General features: G+C 38.4%; 1 protein-coding gene across 1 annotated transcript in view; it reads right to left on the bottom strand.

The window, feature by feature from the left end:
* Positions 1 to 5,974: 5,974 nt before the first annotated feature.
* The window catches only part of LOC145991995 (uncharacterized), a 184,746-nt gene continuing 168,724 nt past the window's right edge, over positions 5,975 to 21,996 (bottom strand). The window contains exon 4 of the mRNA XM_083127994.1: positions 5,975 to 8,404. Within this exon, the coding sequence (XP_082984120.1) occupies positions 7,225 to 8,404 (1,180 nt within the window). The 3' untranslated portion in view covers positions 5,975 to 7,224. The remainder of the gene's footprint in view (positions 8,405 to 21,996) is intronic.

Genomic DNA, 21,996 nt, shown 5'->3' with positions numbered 1-21,996 from the left:
TGCAGTTTACTCGGATAAGTTTACTTTTCATTTTCCCACACAAATTTTCTTCACGATCGATTTCAACACCTGTTTGCTGGCTTTGTCATGCATGTACTGTATTGCTGCAGGCGGCGTGGTTCCTTCTTCTTCCACTTGTGCTCATGGTGGTGCTAGTTGATGCTCCTAATGATATTACATTGAATTCAGACAGATCATCTGTAGCAGGAAGTCTACCCAAAGCTGCAAAATGCATCATCAAGTCTCTTGAATTGTGTATCCCGTTGGTGGAATTCAGTGCTGATTATGTTCTCAAACTAAAATTGTACATTCTGAAAAACCAAGAATGCCCATCGAATTTGATTCTTACCAATGTGTACAGAAGCCAGTTGATTATTTGGTGCAGAAATTAATGGAATAAATTATATTAAATTCTGGCAACCATTTCAAAATTCGATGTCACGGAGCAGTTCAACAGCATCCAATATGAGATTGACAGATTTTGTCGTGGTGCTCCTTAAGACAGGGAGATACGATAGTCAGGAAAAGGATTCTAGCATATTTGATGACTACAAGCTTACAAGCTTAAAAATATTTATACTAATAATGGTCGCAATGAAACATTTTCACGGGAGAATTACAACTTGAACATACAAGTTCATGATTAACTAAACCTTTACGAGGTATACACTGTATACAAGTGAGTTATAATCAGCAGCACCAATATGTATTGCACACTGATGAATTTATGAGATGCAGGTCCCTGTTTGTCATCACCAAATAAAAGAGGACAGGTTATGGTGAATGATCAGACAAATATAAAGATTGTATGCAAGTTCCATGAAGATGTACCCGACAACACAGTGTGCAGTGTCCTGTCGATTGAAGGCAAATCATTTGTGTTTGACACGAGGAATGAAAGAATCATAGAATGATTTTACACTGCCTATAATGAGTCCCACCACCAACCGCACAACATATGCACCCTACCATAAGCTTGTTTATCATGAGCATTCAGTACAATCCGTTGAGGCTTTCAAACGGCAGTGACCCAAGGGCAGTGTATCAATCCTGCATGAGAAGGATGCATTTCTTGTCATCGTGGGGATCCAGTGCAATCTTCCTCACCTTATTGGTGGTCAGCATGTGATCCTCACTTTGGTTTTGCTACTCTGCTCCTAATATTGGTGACCATGTATTGAGGCACTCGATATAATCCTCGAAAGTTAGTTTCTTCTACACCATGCTTCTATCCACACCCTTGTCCTTTTTGATGACGCCACCCTAAGCTCTAATGGCATACATCTTGGCCTGCAGTCCAGCAAATTCGACAATGATCTCGCCATTTTTCTCATCTTTTAGACTGACTACCATGGGGGAACCTAATTTCTTCATACAGGTCTGGTGTTTGATAACATATATGAAGCTGTCCATGTCCATGTAGGCCAAAGAAATGTGATTCTTGTAGAGTGGCTTCATAACATTATAATGGAGCTCGAAGATGAGCAGTTTAGATAGGTAGCCTCGATATAGATTGGCTTGTTGAAGAGGATCATCTTCTTGTTCAAATGGACCAAAGCCAACTGCTCACTCTATATATGCGAGTCTTGAAAGTTGGCCTTGCTAACAGCTTTTGACATCTTTGGCCTCTGACACAGTGTGCTTCGTCGCATTCTCCATGGTCATCCCATAGACAGCATTTGGACATTTGTATTTGGATGTTTGTATAGGCGGCAGATTACTAAACACAGAGTGTAACTGCTCAGGGAATTCCAAGTCCACCTTGAAGAAAAAGTTGTGTTTGCTGTAATCAAAATCTGTGATGTCTACTATGGAACAATTAACCCATTCAAATAAACCATACAGGAGCTTCTGCACCATGCATTGACCATGAAGATTGTTGACATCCACATGAAATATGTAGCTGGATGGTTGGTTAGGATCATATTGTTCGGTCGTATGCTTGTTGTTTGCCTTGGCATATCGCTGTGGACACTGCACCATCCCACCTCAGACGGCTCTCTCGATGAACAGCAGCATGTCCACATACAAAAGCAGTTCTAGTTTACTAGTTTGATATTGGTTTGGTGTAAAATGGGGGATCTAAAATATATAGTTTCATGGCAACTTTGCAGAAAAACCCTGAAACACATAAGCAAGGAGTGTTACATTGAGCTTCACATAATCCTCCACTCAGAAGCCTGTGTTTTTGAGTTGGTTGGGGAGGAAGTGATTCGATTTCAAATTCGGATGAGTCAGTGACATATTCGTAAGGGTTTATTTCCTTCCACCCTGATGAGCAGCACATCTAAATTCAAAAACCAAGCTCTCATAATAGCCAGCTGAGCTGGTCATCTCTTAACTTGAATAAGGGATTTTTAAAAACTGCTTAACATATTGACTAAACTGTCAGCTATGCTGTTGGATATGCAAACTGTACATCGAAATCTAGAGCAAACAATTACGATGACATCTGTCGATTCATGTTGTACACAGTTTCAGGAACAAAATGGAATAGCCAACTTTTAGATAGGACCTCCTATTACATGTAAAGGTCTGTGCTGAAATATTTCTGTTACACGAAGCTATAAATTACAAATCATTAATGTTAGGCATAAATAGTAGAAATTATAAGTAGAATTAAGAATGTTAGAAGATATCAAGATTATTTAGCCTCACATTCAAAATAGAGAAATTTACACTCAACTGGCTTTGCATTGACTGGAGAACACTGATGTCAAATTTCAACACAAAGTCAGGCATTTCTGATACATTTAGCCAAAATTTGAGTTACATACTAGTTTCTTACATTAATTAATCATTGATAATGTTGACAATATCACTGGATCGTATTTTATACGTTGCCTGGGTATTTATTTATCCCAATCTTCTATTAGACAGGAAAATAATGAATTCTAACTATAGTGTAAAATGGACTTGGAGTTGAACGGCATTGAGAGTGTCACTATTCATCTCAGCGGCCCCGAAAACTATCGATTCCACACTACCAGTAGTTCTTGATTATTTTTACATGTCACCCCCTTCCCACCCCCACCCCTAGGGGTGCCAGGGGTGTCTTGGAATTGAATGGCATTGGGAGTGCCACTATTCCTCTTAGCGACTTCGAAAACTATGGATCCCACCCTAATATCAGTCGTTTTACAAGTCACCCCTTCCCACCCCCACCCCTAGGGGTGTCTTGGAGTTGAAGGGCATTGGGAGTGTCACTATTCATGTTAGCGACCCCGACAACTATGGATTCCACACTAATATCGGTTGTTTTCGATTATTTTTTACATTTCACCCCCTACCCACCCCCATCCCTAGGGGTGCCAGGGGTGTCTTACCCCCACAGTATTTTTTTCCAGATTGTAAGTCATATGTGTACCAAGTTTGGTCATCGTGAATGTCACCAATTAGCTTAGAGATTCCGAAAACTGTAGATTCAACACTAAACTAGGTCATTTTTAACATTGTATATTTCACCCCCATGCCGATAGGTGATGAACATGGAGTTGAACAGCACTGGGAGTGTCACTTTTCATCAGCCACCCCAAACTTCATTTGGTGAAAAGTTATTGGCAACTGAAAGTGATGTTTACCTGTTTGTTGCAGGTGCTGAACCATGCCGTTAACAACTGACAAACGGAGGTCATTTTTAACATTGTATATTTCACCCCCATGCCGATAGGTGATGAACATGGAGTTGAACAGCACTGGGAGTGTCACTTTTCATCAGCCACCCCAAACTTCATTTGGTGAAAAGTTATTGGCAACTGAAAGTGATGTTTACCTGTTTGTTGCAGGTGCTGAACCATGCCGTTAACAACTGACAAACGGTCCCAGATCGTCAAACTGTGGGGTGGGAGAAATGCCCGTGCAGTGGCTGCCGATTTCAACCTGCATCATCAAGAAAGCCAACCCGTGTCACATGTTGCAGTGGCACAGTCATTAACCAAATTCGAGAAGGTGGGCACGGTCTTGGACAGACCGTGTAGTGGACGACCACGGACAGTCACGGATGAAGCAACAGCTACGGCAGTGCTGGCCTCCTTCTCGACATCACCGCAGCGAAGCACACGTCGTATAGCAATGCAATGTGCTATGAGACACAGTTTAGAGTACACGGTGCTACAGAGGCACTAGTGGCATCTGTATAAAGTGCAAATGCAGCAACACCTCTCCGATGATGATCCAGATTGCCGTGTGTAGTTTTGTGAGTGGGCTATCGTGCAATTATGGCTAAATCCAAACGTTACTAAGCAGATTCTCCATTCCGATGAAGCAAACTTCTATGTAAATGGGGAGGTGAATAGGCAAAACATTCGCTATTGGTCGCATGACAACCCCGCATGGACAGATCCCTCCAAAATGACCGGTGCAGGCAAAATTATGGTATGCGCAGGCATATGGGGAACATGGATAATCGGTCCTTTTTTCATTCAAGGAAATTTAAATGCGGAACGATACCTGGGGATGCTACAGGAACAGATACTGCCAACTCTGATGTTGGAAGATGGTACATTTCCCAGGTTTTTTCAACATTATGGCGTCGATGAACAATTTCCTGGAGCATGAATTGTTCGACGTGAGCCAATTGAATGGCCTGCCCGATCACCAGACCTAACTCCAATGGACTTCTACCTTTGGGGACACGTTAAGGCTATGGTGTATGGTGTGAAAATTCGTGATCTTCGTCATCTGGAACAACGTATCATGGTTGCCTTTGAGCAAATTTCACCAGATACCTTGCTCGGTGTCCACAGACATTGGGAGAAGCATCTGCACACGTGCATTGCCCAGCACGGACAACATGTGGAGCACATTTTGTAACAGGTAAACACCACTTTCAGTTGCCAATAACTTTTCACCAAATGAAGTTACATGAAACCTGATTTCAGATTTGACATCCTGACGAAATTCTAGCCTATGGTCATGTATCACATGACCCACCTATCATTTTAAATAAAAAAGTTAAATTCAAGATGGCAGAACCAAGATGACGGCCGTCCCCGTGACATACTCCAAAACGTGTCCCCCTAAGCTTATTTTGTACCGCCCATATCAAATTCCACGAAAATACATCACTGCGGATTTTACAAGGGGTGGTAAGGGACTTCTGATACACCCTGTACACATATACACACATACATCCATTTTTATATATATAGTAGATAGATTATGTAAAATGAGATCAAAAGACTCCCAAGACTGATGTATCATTATCATTTGCATTTACATCAGAAACTCTCTGACAAATAGAGTAAGCTGTTGAGCATGATTTGCCCAATCTCTTGCAATGTTGACTTTGCCTTACATAAAAATACATTAAAACATTGTAGATGTGTTAACGATCATTAATGATAAAATGTAATTGAATTCCAATTAGTTCATACTCATTCTACACTCTCCAGGATAATATATTAAACCTAATTAATTTACTTACTGTGAGTTGATATAACAAATTACAAGAAATGAAAATCACAAACACAAAAGAAAACGTTTTATATTGTAGAAATCAGAATTTTTTAATCACAATATTAATGCACACAATACGACTAATTTCTGTGCTTGCTAAAAATGCACAACTAAGGATAACAAAACACATATGAACACACAAATGCAAGAAATTTCGATTCTTGCACTCCATTTTCAGTTTCATGAATATAGAAAGAAACTCGAGAACATCCACATTTCTATCTTTCTTCAGGAAATGTTATCTATTATCCATTAGTTACACATATAGTATGTAAAAATTATATTTCAACAGAGTTTTATACCTTAATGTATGTTGTAATCCCATTGTTTTTTAGGGCCTCCCCGATGGCGCAGTGGTAGCGTCGTCGTCTTGTAATCAAGGGGTCCCAGGTTCGATACCCGGTGGAGGTACAAGTGGTTCGGATCCCACTTTAAACTGTAGGTCCAGTCCCGATTAGCCTTATTGTGCATAAAGTGGACGTAAAACAACAAATCAATCAATCAATCAAAACCATTCTTTTTTAGTACTGAAATTACAATATGATTTGTCACCTTAAAAGTTACTGTATTCCTTTACATAATACTCTCATGTGATAAGAACAAATGTATATCGGCAAAGTGAGTTTCCTGCCATTTTAGCTTCTTAAGTTATTACATCTTATTATACCTTATCAATGAATTTATAACCTAAAACGTAAACAACTATTTATACATCCTTTTAGTTGTCTTAAAAACTTCTCATTTCATGTTCTACATCCATCTCGGGCAATCAATCCCTGAAGAGTGACATTAGCTCTCTAAAGCTTGGTAGCCTCTCCAGAAATCACCTGGCTGATTGCCCGAGAAAGCCCTCTTCATTATTCGCCACCAGGAAAGCTTTAAAAATCTTATTAATGTTTTGCAGGTTGCTTCTTTCATCTCCAAGTCAGTCACAACATCGAGAAGGATGCTATTGACTTCATTATTCTAACATTTTCTAACCATCATTTCCCAACTTTCAACATTTGCTCACCTCCACCTCATAATTTAGATATGTCAGTTTCAGTTATTCGGAAATTCTTCAGGTGATGTTGTTAGATAGTCATAAATATGTATAGAAATACAAGTCTACATTTGTCCATGTAGAATTTAGACAATATTTCGGCATATGTTTACAAAAATTTAGGAAACTACTTCCTACATTGTAATTGTTTTATTCTTCAGAAAAGGATCATACCAGATTCTCATTATTACCCATAGAGCATATTGGTGTTACAGAATGAAAAAAGCATGAACTTTTCACATCCATTACCATCGGAAGTAGTAAATGATCAGTAACAATTCATTATTAACTGAGGAGACGTAGTTGTTGTTCTCATCCAATAAGAGCCAGTGTAAGCTTTTCAGTTTTCGAAGTTTATCTCTACAGTCCCGAATTCTTCACTTCCTGCACCTCACAACATGACAACCCCTATATTAACATTATTTTTTAATTGCAATAACAGCTTTTGCTACAATTGACAATCTGGTTGGATCAAAATCTCAACATAATTGTTACTACAACTTTGAAAACAAGCCTTTTCCCATTTTTCATTGAGAAGAATGGCATGAGAGAATTAGCAATAAATTCCAATCGTGGTTGTATAGCATCTGCTATGCATTATTTTCTGGCAAAAGATGGTAACAAACCATCGCATGAAGATTTCCTTTCATCTTTTGAGATCCTGGATATAGTTTAAGAAAGACGTAAGTTGTTTGGTAAGAGGTTTGGAAGACAAATGACATGTTTTAAGGTATAACAGCATGAACTTTTAGATGTCTCTTTAAACTTGAATTATCCGTGTACATTTTACCACATACTGGACATACATAGGGTCTCTCACCAGTATGAATTCTTGAATGTAATCGAAGTTGTGGCTTTGTTAAAAATGACTTGTTGCACACTGAGCATACATGCGGCTTCAATCCAGTGTGGATTTTCAAATGTAGGTCAAGATGTGCTTTCCGTCTAAATGCTTTCTTACAAGTAGGACACTCATATGGCTTCAATCCAATGTGTATCATTAAATGCATCTCAAGACCACGTTTTTCTAAAAAGGCTTTACCACACGTTGAACAAGCATGCGGCTTAACTCCTGAGTGTCTCTTCATATGCTTTGATAGTTCTGCATTTATTCTAAACGTTTTCATGCATATTTGACATGCATACGGCTTCACATCAAGGTGAATTTTGAAATGATGTTTAAGCGCCCGTCTCTCCCGAAATGCAGTATTGCATATTGAACACACATGTGGTTTATCTCCAGTATGAATTGTGGAATGCTCTTTAAGATATACTTTCTCTCTGAATGATCTGTTGCATATGGAACAAACATGTGGCTTCACACCAGTATGAATTCTAGAATGACTTGCAAGAGCTGTGCTCTGGGTAAATCCTTTATTGCATACTGTACAAACATATGGCTTCTCTCCAGTGTGAATTAGTGAATGACGGTTCAGTGCTGTTTTATCTTTAAATGCTTTATTACATGTTAAACATAGAAACGGTTTTTCTCCAGTATGAATTCTTGAATGAATTTGGAGGTTTGCTGCCCTTGAAAATCTCTTGTTACATGATAAACATGCATATGGTTTATGTCTAGTATGTGATATGATGTGCTCTGTAAGCGAAGATTTGTTATCAAATACTCTGCCACAATCATTGCAAGTAAAACCACTTTCAGGGTTTGAAGATATTGCAGTTTCAGATAATTTCTGTGTGGATTCGGAATGACGTGTAGCATCTCTTATATCAGACAAAGATCCTACAGATTCTTCTGAACTACACGAGTCAACTGTGGATTGTGAAGTATTTGACCCTTGGATGTTTGCAACTGGTATCTGGTATACTCTTCTGGATTCAAAATCTTGATTATTATCCTCATAACCTTGAGGCATGACTCCTCTGACAAGATTCTTCAACATGTACCTGAAACGAGATATTAAATGCATAAACACATTTGACGTATGTTCAAAAAGAAAAGTAACCTTTAAATTAGCTTTATATAATATATAAATTAGCATTATATTTCCATAAAATGGGGACCACAATTAGAATTAATAATGTTGAGCTTTTTGTTTATTATTATAATCATCTATTAGTTCTGCCCATAATTAGTTGTGCGAATTACCCACTGATTTTAATTCAAAAAGGATTCTAAAATACAAAAACTTTTTGGATGTTTCGAGAACAACAGTTCCCTTCTTCAGGTTCTTAAGTTACATAGGCTATCCAAAATACACCATAGCCACGTCAATACTTTTCTCCCAAAATTCCAGGAACAAGGATAAAGGTTTGGTTATTAATATAGGAAAAATTGGAATCCACACTAAAGTGTTTTTCCAAAGTCCTCGGAGCTTTCATTCCACATTTTATTCCATATCCTCTTACTAGTTTCTCTACTTTCTATCTCTCTCTCCTCTCCTCCTTTCATGCCACTCTTCTTACCATTGCCATCTAAATATTTTTTGCATGCGTTTCTTGCCCTATTTAGATTCTTTCTTAACTCTTTCGCTGCGGTCGTCGCTTTTATGCACAGCACACCAGGTGCCTAGCTCCGCGGAAGTCGCATTATTGCAAGTTCATACTTCCACTCGCTGCGTGTGTCGCATTTCCAAAGTATGTCGCTTTTGGTAGCCTTCTGACATCTGTTGATAGTATTTTGAACTATTTGAACTTGTAGTTTTGTTTTTATCCGTATGATGTCGCTAATTACGCCTCCATTTAGAATTCTTTGACATACGAGCATTGAGTGCTCTGACATGTCAGTTTCAAATGCATGTTCGAATGTAAACAACATGGCTTCGTCAAGTCGTCAACCCTTGTCTGATAATGATGTTACTCAACTGTTATTTGCCGACTCAGAATCACAAGGTGAATTAAGTTGTGACGATAATAGTGACAGTTTTTATGAGACTTAAAGTGGTGACAGTGATTGTGTAGTGTCTGATGAAGAATTTGTACCGCCGTCCGTAACATCATGGAGCAGAGTGCAAAACAGCATTGATCTATGTGCGGGAATTTCAAAATTTTTCAAAATATCATACCACCAGGGACTACAGAATGGTTTGCCAGTGCAAGGAATGACTTTTGCAAGTTCTCTATAACATATTTTCCAATGTAATTTTGTAAAATTATTCTTTAAAAAAAATGTTTTTTTTCAAAATTTCAAAATTTTTCAAAATATCATACCACCAGGGACTACAGAATGGTTTTCCAGTGCAAGGATTGACTTTTGTAAGTTCTCTATAACATATTTTGCAATTTAATTGTGTAAAATTATTGTTTCTAAAAAAATGTTGTTTTTTTTTTTTCAAAATTTCAAAATTTTTCAAAATATCATGCCACCAGGGACTACAGAATGGTTTTCCAGTGCAAGGAATGACTTTTTGTAAGTTCTCTCTCATATATAATTCAATGTAATTGTGAAAACTATTTTTTTATAAAAAAAAATATATTTTCAAATTTAATTACGCAGCCAAGGGATATTGTGTGCCAGAGAATTCCGCAGCGAAAGAGTTAAATCTAACTCATGGAATAGAAAATGAGAGTGGGGAGAAGAAATGGGTATAAAGAGTTAGATTTAAGAAGGAACCTAAATAGGGTTCTAGTATGGATTCCAATTTTTCCTATATTAATAACCAAACCTACGTATATCCTTGTTCGTGGAATTTTGGGAGAAAAGTATTGACGTGGCTATGGTGTATTTTGGATAGCCTATGTAACTTAAGAACCTGAAGAAGGGAATAGTTGTTCTCGAAACATTGTTCATTGGAAAACCAGAGACTCACGAATCGTAAGTACAAAAAGTTTTTTTATTTTAGAATACTTTTTGAATATTAGTTCTGCATAGGATACACTTCCCAATTATGTTGAACATAATATAGTATGCATGGGAAAAGAAAGGAAAATGAAAATCTATATACACAATATTTACACTAATTTATGCACTTCATGTATATTTTTTCCTTCAGTGAAATTATTGAATCTGAATATGTCAAATTCAACACTTTTTAATAGTTCGTTCATCAATCGACATTTGTGCAAATGGTCACTAGTCACGGAAACCTACAGCAATGACTGTGGGTTTGTTGTGCTGACCACACGTACGCAAACCCAAGCTTTCAATGGGCTGTTCTGCCATGGGTTAAATATGTAAATTCACATTCAAGTGTAGTATATTAACTATTATTACCTATTTTGAGTATAGAATTGTTAGAATTTGTCTACAAAAAGAAGAAGAAGGAGCTTATTTTTAAATTTTAATTAACTTTATCGGACGTGTAAGAAAAAACCTTCTCTGTGGTAGAGTGCGTACAACATAAATTGACTGGTCTCTTGGCCACAAAAACTATTCAGCAGTTGTGAGAGCAACAATACAACTAGGGGTGTAAGGGGTGCTCCTTCCACATAGTGCACCCAATAGTCAACCTCACTTCCATTTAGTACACACTGGACTGCAGACCAACGAGGATCTGGCGACTATACACAAAAATACACCATAGTCATGTCAATACTTTTCTCCCAAAATTCCAGGAACAAGGATACAGGTTTGGTTATTAATATAGGAAAAATTGGAATCCACACTAAAACCCTTTAAAACTTCCAAGGCCTTCGTTGTTGTTAAAAACACGGTATAAAACCATCTCAGGCTAAAAGAACCCTTCCTACTTAAAAAGATAAAATTATAAAACGCGACCTCCCATTTTACTCCCTCGTACTGGCTATAGGATGCCTCCTCAACGAATGCAGCAAGTTGTCCGCGTGATGCTTACTTCCCGTACATTTCCCCTACCCGCTTACGTCATATCAAGCTCGAAGTCTTGTGTTTTTTGAGCCTCGCGTAATACGTCTGGGGTGAAACAGAAACCTATCTTCTTATACTCCCGCTTCTCCCATTTCTTGAACATCCCTATCTACATTTCATCGACGTTTCCTTCATCCCTGTTTAATTTATTTTCCCTGCCTTTACAAATATAGGAAGCCTCACATATGTTCCTCCTAATTAGTTTACTTTCTTCCCGAATTATCTCCCTTTTTCTAATTTCATGTCCTTCCTCAATAATATGCTCCAAGAGCTCTGTCTTAGGAACTCCCTCCCTTATATATTTGTCGTGCTTACCCCACCTTATGTCCATACTTCTCCCTGTTTGGCCGATGTATTCTTTATTACATTCACATTTTATACCATAAACCCCCTTCTTCCCCCATCTTTTCCATCTTTCTTGTATCCTGTAAAGTGTTTTTCCAAAGTCCTCGGAGCTTTCATTCCACATTTTATTCCATATCCTCTTACTAGTTTCTCTACTTTCTATCTCTTTCTCCTCTCCTCCTTTCATGTCACTCTTCTTATATATATAAATATATAGAAATAATTCCATATTTCACGATCTGAATCGCATTTTCAAGATAGAAGGAAAAAAGATCAGCGTCACTTGGAGAAGAGGCACAGAATACTGACCGTAGCATCTCTACGATCAGTGTTGCCAGAAACAAGTTCAAAACTCGATCTTAAAATTGCAGTTATCCGAAAAAAGTAATTAATAATAAATCCTAGCACAATTTAGAAGCATTTAGCATAATTTCAGAGTTTAAGCAGCACTTTTTATTGTCCTCGATCCACACGACAGGGAGAGGGAGCAAAATCGAAATTCTTGCAAGATCTGAAATATCGTCAATACTATTTTTGTTGGTTTTTAAAGGTTCACATTAAAACATTTCATAGTTCAATGGGGCAAGGGCCCCTTGCCTACCTTGTAAGGTAACATTCTAAATGCAATGGATAGTATGAGCGATTTGTGCAACTGTAATTGAACGCATTTTTCAAACCTTTCTCAGTTTACCGTAACTTCTTCCTACACTGCAAAAAAGCCATGAGTCGCCACTGGATGGACCTGCCGATGTAATGTGACTTGCACTCGCACTCTGTATCATCTACACCTATATATATCGTATCGTCCTGTGATTTGTCCTTAGATTTGTCAGCTTTTAACCAAGGTAAGGCAATTTTAGTTTCTAGACACGCTTTTATTTTTGTTATGATAAGGGGCTTGACCCCGTATAGTGTGACGGGTGCAAAAAAGCCTCAGTGCTGATGCACCCAAAAAAATTTAATTCAAAATTCAAATCCACAATACAGCTAATGCGGAAAAGAAACAATGACCTTCTTCAGACATTCTCAACTGTAAGGCTTATACCAGGTGATCACTAAAAGTGAATAAAACGATGACAGGAAATATGCTCAGCTTGTATTTACAAACATTTTTTTTGAATTACACATCATTTAATGAAATTCTTGTTATTGGATGTAATTAGAGGAAACTATTCAGTGGTTTAAGATCCTCTCGTCATGTAATTCTGCCACAGATGTGATGGCTCTACACTTAAGAACCCCTGATGTACAGAAATTGAAGAATATAAGTGGGCCACATAAATTCCGGTTTCGTAATTTCTTAAAGCAGACATTGCAAAACTGTTAGGTGTTGTTGGATTCTTTCATTGACATCAAAGTAGCGAACAAAGCCAGCTGAGAAATAAAACAAACACAAACGGTACTTCCTCTGCCTCCTTGATAACCCAGGTGTAGATGATACAGAGTGCGAGTGCAAGTCACATTACATTGGCAGGTCCATCCAGTGGCGACTCGTGGCTTTTTTGCAGTGTAGGAAGAAGTTATGGTAAACTGAGGAAGGTTTGAAAAATGCATTCAATTACAGTTGCACAAATCGCTCATACTATCCATTGCATTTAGAATGTTACCTTACAAGGTAGGCAAGGGGCCCTTGCACCCCTGAAATATGAATTTTTTTTAGTGTGAACCTATAAAAACCAACGAAAATAGTATTGACGATATTTCAGTTCTTGCAAGAATTTCGATTTTGCTCCCTCTCCCTGTCGTGTGGATCGAGGACAATAAAAAGTGCTGCTTAAACTCTGAAATTATGCTAAATGCTTCTAAATTGTGCTAGGATTTATTATTAATTACTTTTTTCGGATAACTGCAATTTTAAGATCAATTATGCATATACTTTTAGAGTTTTGAACTTGCGTTACTTGCTATTCACTACACAAAATTGCGTAGATTCAATCTATTAGAATTGCTCAACATAGAACTTGAAATGGTTTGAAAAAATGGTTTGTTTACCCCCAACCTTCTATTGAATTAAATTACTGCCTTAAAATTCCCTCAGGAACAAAATCGACAGGATAAAGAAAAGGTAGAGGATGGAACGTCGCATGGTCGTAAAAAAAAGCATGTCGCTGTGTATGCATACTCCCTTTTATTTGAAACAAGTCCGCTGGTGAAGTATAAATTAGATTTGGATGTAATTTTATTTCTATTTCCTGAAAACATATTCCTTTGAATTCGATTTCCCTCTCCCAGGGACTAGTGCTTGCAGATTATGCTAGATTTGACCATTATGCCAAAAACAGGATTCTAAAGTGAGAATCATAGAACTTCTTCTGTAAACAAAAGCACGTGTACCCTAACAGTGTTGCAAACTTATGGAAAAAAATAATCCACATAGGCTGCAAGGTGTAAAAACATTCCATTTGTCAACAGATACGGAATAAGCAGTGTATCACTGAGTGATGACCTGTTGAAAGTTATTGAATGTATGTTAAAAAAAATTTAAAAATGTACATCTTGCCTGGTGGCCGATTTTCAGACTCATCACCGAAGTTCCCTGGCTCGAATCCCATGGGTGTTATTTGTGAGTATCCTTTCATCAATTTCATCTGACAATCACTCATTCTCATCGTCGGGATTAGCCAAAAGTGGAAGAAAAGCAACGCTGAATTAAAAAAATCAAATACAAAATGTACATCCCCCAGAAGTAAGACGGTTCCGTACCAAAGGATTAATTTTCTCTCATATTTTACTAAAAAGAACCTTGCTAGAAGAATGTGACACATGAGATAAATTACGTTTTGAAACCGGGGTTTCTTCATTAAATTTATTTGATGTTGGAAAGTGTTATGATTTATTATTATAGATAATGAAAGTAAGCTAATACATAAGATTTGATTGAAAAATTAATAATTATGCAGCAAAGCTACCAAGGGAAACTAAAACGGCAACTTAGAGAAGCATAAAAGTGGGAAAAGAAGACTGTAGAATACAGAAATATTTTGAGGCAGTCACATTTTATTGTACGCTACATATAAAATAAAATGCATATTTGGGGGTGAATTTTTAAATATTGTCACATTTTTCTTCGCTCTTGTTGTGAGGTGTTCATTTTAAATCAACCTCCCTCACCCTACGGCCTGCCCTCCTTCACCCGCAAAAGTATTCCGGAGTGTGAGGATGTCACCATCCGGATGGTGAACACCTCTGTTATTATAGATCGACTCCTGCGTCCCACCCCCTTCCCCATCTCCGGAGGATCGTCACTGACAATGTGAAATCACACTATCATATGCCGACAATCGACATACCACTTCCGTTTCTGTACTTGACTTAGTGAGAAGTATTGTGGTTGGCAACAGCCTAATAACTGATTTCTTCCGCATCATGTAGTCCGTTCTATGAAAGTACGATAATGGAAGAAAAACGCGTAAATTACATTGGATTATACATTTTAAAATATATTTTCATTAAAGGTTTCTGTTTATAAGAATAATACGTGATTATTGTATAAAATACAATCTATCACATGAACAGCAAGAAAATAGCGCCAGTTTCGAACATGGCGACTTCCATGCGTGCAGGAAGGTCTCCCGTGTTTTCAGAGTAGTCTTTCGGAAATACAGCCGTTTGAAAAGTGGCAAGAAGCAGGTTGTTCTTAACGTTTATGTGACGTTGTGTCGGTGCTATCCTGAGCAAGCAGTGAAGTTGGTGTCCAAGTGTAATTGTGTGTCTGCGTCTTTGTGTTTTCGGTGCGGTGAAAGAAAGGAAAACGACCGGTCAATTTGTGAGTCCCGCGGAAAAAAACACGTTGTTGCTCGTATAAACAAGTACAGCGATTTTGAGATAAGCGCAATACAATGCGAGGTGCTTTCGTATTCTTTCAATCAAAGAGCCGTCCTGTCCACTGTGGGAAAGATGTTGATAGTGATGATTGATGACGATCTCCCCAATTTTAGCAGTCTTGTGCCACGTTGAGTTCCTTTTTGGGAAGCAAATTTGACAGACTGTACTCTGACAGGATGATGTCTAGCGCCGAAAATGCCTCAAATTCAAAAAGGAACTGCTGAATCAAGGTAAGAAAATACATTACTTGCATGAGACGTGCGTAAATAATGTGCTTATTATCGTCTTCTTGTTTTCTAATGCACGAAAAACCGAGAGAAAGATAAACAATCTCTTTTTATTCCCCGGCTTATCTTTGTTTAGCTTCTGCTAAAACTGGCGGCATATTTGTTGCACAAAGGAGAAAACAATACTCCACATGTCAACAATGTTGGGCAATAATTTGGTGGAAATAAAACCAAAAGGCTTGAATTACTGAAACGAATCTCTCTCTCTCTCTCTCTTGTATAACTTTGGCGCTGTCATACTGAGAGGAAGGGGAAAGGGGGGTCTGTTAACCCAGTGTCAGATAAATTGAACTTTTGGCGTAGAAAAATTATGTTTATTCTTGAACAAGAACACGTATTTAATCACTTGTAGAAAATTTATTCTACTTCAATGTGTAGATTATCAGTTAAAGTAAGAATACGTTTTTCCACGTTATGTAAAATTAAAGGGCGAGTGAACAGCATATGATGGCCGCACCATTCACGGACAGCTGGCGCGGAGTGATACGTTACTCGAAGTGAGACGGTTGTTTACAGAAGGTCGGAAGGTTCGTGATTCTTACTTTAAGGCCCAATGAAGATCAAACTGTGCTACATTTAGTATCATTTTGATGGGGTTGGCACCACTGATTGAGAAACCTCTCGATGCTTCCTCGCTGGATCTTTAAAAACCACAACCTTCCCCCTTGCCACTTTTCCACTCCTCACCCATCTGCCTGTAGGATGACCGCCGATATTCCTCAGCGAGCGGCAGCCAAGCCTGTGTGTCCATCGTCTTTGCACTGTGACTGGAAGGAGCAGCACCAGTCAACTCTTGACAGTAGCTAACCTAGTCAATTGTACGTACATTGCGCTCATAATTTTATAACATGCATTATCATTAAACTCCTACAAAAGTAGAGAACTGGAAGCAAGTATAAATGAGCTGCATGAAGTTCCTCACTTACTACATGGAGGACTCGCCCCTGGGTCCATCAGATCTGTCAATGAAAGAATCCTGCAACACCTAACTGATGCAAAAAAAGTCCAACCCACTACTGGTCTTGCTAAATACATCAAATACAATAGCCATAAAATACAAAAACGTACAAGTCAAGCACACTGTTCATGCACCCGTAGACACCAAAATCAAGGAAACACATGCCATAATGCACTTCCAACATGAGCTAAACATCGATAGCAGACAGGCACACCACACATGGATTCCCCTACTACAAAAGTTAGCACGAGGAAATAGCAGACACACAGTTAACAACAGTACACCTAGTGGTGGCCGGAGAACTACGAACAATAAGGTAGAAGCAAGCCAAGCAACAGTACAACAAGTTCCAATGAGGATGGTGGCAGTGGCCACTGAAATTAATAGAGCAAAGAAGAAAAAAACAGTTTCGGGGATAAAGTGAGTACTAGTTTCTCCATATTTATCAGTTTATGTTAAAAACTTTCAACAAAGTGATCAAAGTAATAATGCGGGTAACATTTATATGAAAATTTGTGTTGTGTTGTAGTGATTTATTTCTTATTTTGAAAGTTAGAGGAAATTCCTATTTATTTTCAATTTCTGTTCTTGTTCCTCACTTTGTCATGCATCAAAATACATCTTGTGCAAGCACAGGGTGGCCAAAAACTCTTTCCAACTTTACAAAAGTTTCACAACTGAAAATGGCATCAGTGCAGGAGATAGCTCAACGTGTTTTATATACGGTGTACACTTTTAGAAGGAACATGAGTTCAGCCAATACGCAGCCAGTGCTGTCGCGCTGTTGCGAAACCAACTGCTAGCGGAAGAGAAACACAAAGAATTCGTTGTGTCCAATATTCAACTTTTTATGGGTATAATGCATGCACGTGATATTTGAGTACAATGAAATATATAGTGAATAATTCTACACAGGATTATATCATATCACTGCAGCATAAGAGAAACTCGTACCTGAAAGAAGTTCGAAGGTACGTATTTATTGTAGGGGAACTGCAAGGTCATCATCATCGCTCTCGTTGTTGTTTTCTGGCATATTTCCCAGGAGATTTGAATAGGGGTTCGCCGATTTCTGTGGTAGATACTTTACCCTGTTTTATAATGCGCAACACAGTAGGCACACATACACCAAACACTTTAGCCGTAAGTTCTCGACTCTGAGAAAACACTGTTTCAGCACGCACTTCTTGCGAACGTCAATTCCTTGAAGTAAGAATAAGCTTTAAAACTAAGATTTCTGTCTTGTGAACGTAATACGAGTATTTTACCCTTGGTGCCTGTACTACTGGTACGTCCTAGGTTTCGAGAACGGCATTATTAATTTGATTTGATTTGCTTTATTTTACTTTGCTTTTCTGCCCCTTTTGGCTAATTGCGAAGATGGGAATGAGTGATGATATAATGAAATTGATGAAGGGACGTTGATAAACATCCATGTTCAGGCCAGGATTCGAACCCGGGACTCCTGGCATCGTAGAGCGATATGCTAACCACTCCACAATGACGCCGGCGCGACATTATTAAATAACACTCACGCAACACACACACACTATTGCACAACTATCGAGCATAAGGGCTGTATTGCACAACGTGCTACAATGCCAGGAGTCTCGGATTCGAATTCCGGCCCGGGCATAGGTGTTTGTAAGTGTCCCTTCATCAATTTCATCGCCCGCCCCCATGGCAGAGTGGTTAGCACATCACGCTACGACGTCAGGGGTCCCGGGTTCGAATCCAGACTTGGGCATGGATATTTGTGAGTGTCCATTCATCAATTTCATCATATCATCATTCATCCCCATCTTCGTAAATTAGCCAAAAGTGGCAGAAAAAGTGAAGTAAAATAAATCAATCAATAAGGGCTGTATTGAATCCTGTCACAACTGTTCTTCGTGCCGTACGAGTAAAATTATCTTACACCGCGCTTGTTATGAAAACGCTGAACTCAAAACTGACCCAGACTTGCAATGTTTGTGAACACATAAGACAATGAAAGGTCATTGTGCATATTCAGCCGAATTTGACACCCATAGCTTTACCAAGACACAACAACTCATCGGGGTCAACACGGTGGCAACGAAAAAAAAAACGGAACACGGAAGGAAAACGAATGGGTCATTGTGTGTGTGTGTGTGTGTGTGTGTGTGTGTGTGTGTGTGTGTAGAGACGTGTTGTTTTCCATGTTTCTTTGAGAAATGATAACTCCGGCTGTAGGCGGCGGAAATTCATGGAACTTGGACAGTCAGGTTCAAAATGTCTTTCCCCATCTTATGATGAACCTTAAAGTGGTGAGTTTTATGAAAACTTCTTGCGCGCAAGAAATATACAGAACATGGCGTTTAACTCGCGCGCCGCAGTTTCCTAACTGTACAACGTTGCACTCCTGCCATTGGTTGGTGGCCACGCACACCCTCTGCGTGACTCCGCCCGATATCGCTTCTAAAACCGTGTGTCGTATAGTATCATGAAACAGTCATCGATTGCTGTACAGCGAATTTTAGTTTGGAATATGGATGATCACCACCTGATTACAAAAGCATCATTGACAAATTTAAGGAGACAGAAAATATGCTTTCCTGTCCATGAACAAGGTGACCATCCATCAGTTGATAGATCGTTGAAGCTGTGCAGCAAGCATTTGTATGAAGCCATTAAAAGTCTACTTGTCATGCGTTTCGTGAAATCTGAATTCGCCAGACCGCAGTGCAAAGAAATTTACACAAGTGACTTAACTTGTATGCATATAAAGTGAAGATACTGCATGCTTTGAAGCGAGATGACTGCCCTCATCCTGCAAATAAATTTACGTTTGAGATTTCACAGCAGATCAATTATGATAATGAGTACCTACAGTGTATATGTTTCACAGATGAGGTTATTTTCCACATTTCCGGGAGTGTGACCAGGCACAATGTGCACACATGTGGTTTACAAGGGCACACTTTGTCATTGAATATGAGAGACAGCAGTAAATTAAATATCTAGTACAGCTTGATGCATGACAGCGATTGGTTCCTTCTATTTTGTTGAACATACAATCACAGCTAACATTTACCTGGATATAATGCAACACTTTGAGGCACCTCAACTGCATAATTTGCAACCGATTATTTTCCAGCAAGATGGTGCACCACCACATCAGGGATTACTTGCTCGAGGTTCCTGGAGGAGATATTTCCTGATATTTGGATTAATCATGACGGCCTGATAACCTGGTCACCACGATTGCCAGACATAATCCACCTAGACTATTTCCTGTGTGGTTATGTCAAGAATAGAGTCTATAGAGAATATTAATTTTGATTTTTCAGAATTATGTCATTAAACAAAACAACAGAATTTTCATGATATTTGGAAAGGGGTTCAATTTCAGTTGAGAATACAGATATGTTTGGATTATCGGATAATTTTATCAATTGTTTGTACTTAGGCTGCTCTAGACTTTTGGGGAATACATACAAGTATCTAATGTTCCAATCCAGAAATCCAGGGGCAAGTATGAAATTATCAATATGTAACGTGGTTTTGCTGAAGCCTGAGGGACCTACAATTAAACAGCAAAGATGGTCAAGCAACAATTCAACTTTTCTTCCAGTATTTTGTTTTTCTTCACCTGGCAGCCCTTTCACCATGTCCTATGTTATATAATTATGCAGTCTCTTTATATCCATTCGCTTCTGGAAAGACCAAGCCATGTGGCCTGCAACTTTTTTTTACTTTTACTTTATTTTACTTTATCTAACATGATATACAGATGATTGGTACTTGGTAAAATTTTTGCTACAGTGCAAAATTTCTGTACTCCAGTTTTTGGTGAATCTCTTCTCAAATGTGCATTTAATTTACTGATTCCTACATGATCACCTATTTTATATTTTGGCTTCTTCTTTGTGAGTTGATAGCAAGGACATTAAGCATTAGATCTTAAGTGCTGCTTGTTGCTTTTATTTACCTCCAAAGGTTTCAAACATATTGTGCTATGCACCGTGTTATTATATCCCACATTAAGATCGGGCTGCATGCTAACCCACAGGTAATTAATTACACTCCAAGGTAAATTGTTTCTGCACGTGGTTCTTTAATGCTCGATTGAAGTGTTCGATAATGGTAGCTTTTTACGCATTGACTGTCAAATAATGCTTTATGCCATGTTCCTGCATTAGCTTGGTAATCACAGAATTGCTGAATTCTTCTCCTCTATCTGTCTGCAGGTGACACAGTGTCCGGCATATTTTTCAAATTGTAGTTCATATTTTGTAAAATTTTAGGTCATAAGAGCATATTTTATTTTGCATATTTTGGTGATTGTTAGGTCATAAAAATCCTAGCCCTAATAATGACATAATATATTGTTACGTTATTGTATTCTGAAGCAATGCTTCGGTAGCTTACATTGTTTTCACGCCACTGAACTAAACCTAAGTCGCATTATCTCCAGGAAATTGGTGTTCAATTTAAACACAACAGCACACTTCTTTCAAGCATTTAGGAGAAATTTAAGTTAAATACATTTCTGCTTGTGTTAATTAAGTATTGCTAATATTGACACTATTTCTTGATCGTATTTTCTTTTTGAAACTATATAAAATATAAAACCAGATCAACATTTAGAGAAATTAATGGGTGACCGCGGTGGCTCAGTCGGTAACGTGTCTGACTACCATGCTAAAGGTCCCGGGTTCGATCCCCGGCCAGTTCAATCTGGGAACTTTTCTAACGTTGGAAGCAGCCTCAGCACCCACCCAGCGTCGAATAACATGGGTACCTGTAGGAAACCCTGGGGGGTAAAGGCAGTCAGGGGCATGATGCTGATCACATCACTCCAACCACGACCGGATCAAGAAAGTGTGGGGCGTTACCACATGCCTTCATGGCATGGTGCTATGCACAGGGGAGCACTTTACCTTTTTTTTACCTTTAATGTTTCTAGGATATAGCATAATCACTTATGTTTGGAAATGACTGGCAAGGCTGAGCATAAATTACAATTTATTTCAGAGACTTTCTGTCAAACACAGTAAGCTGTTCAGAATGATTTGCTTAATTTCCCTAAGCAATATTTTCATCTCCTTACATAAAAAAATACATTACAACCTTATGGAGTTTTGAGTTTCTGTTTTAAGTAAACCTTTATGCACAGATAGGCTAATTGGAACTGACTCTACAGTTTAATGTGGGATCCAACCTGCTACATGCATCCACAGGCTATCAAATCCTGGAACCCTTAATTACAAGCTGATGATGTAAGACATTATGGAAGCATTGACTATTGAAAAATGTAACTGAATTTCACATTAGT

Source organism: Lepisma saccharinum, chromosome 9 (assembly GCF_977018435.1).
Source record: "Lepisma saccharinum chromosome 9, izLepSacc3.1, whole genome shotgun sequence".
NCBI lineage: Eukaryota > Metazoa > Arthropoda > Insecta > Zygentoma > Lepismatidae > Lepisma > Lepisma saccharinum.
This window is presented reverse-complemented; position numbering and strand designations above follow the sequence as displayed.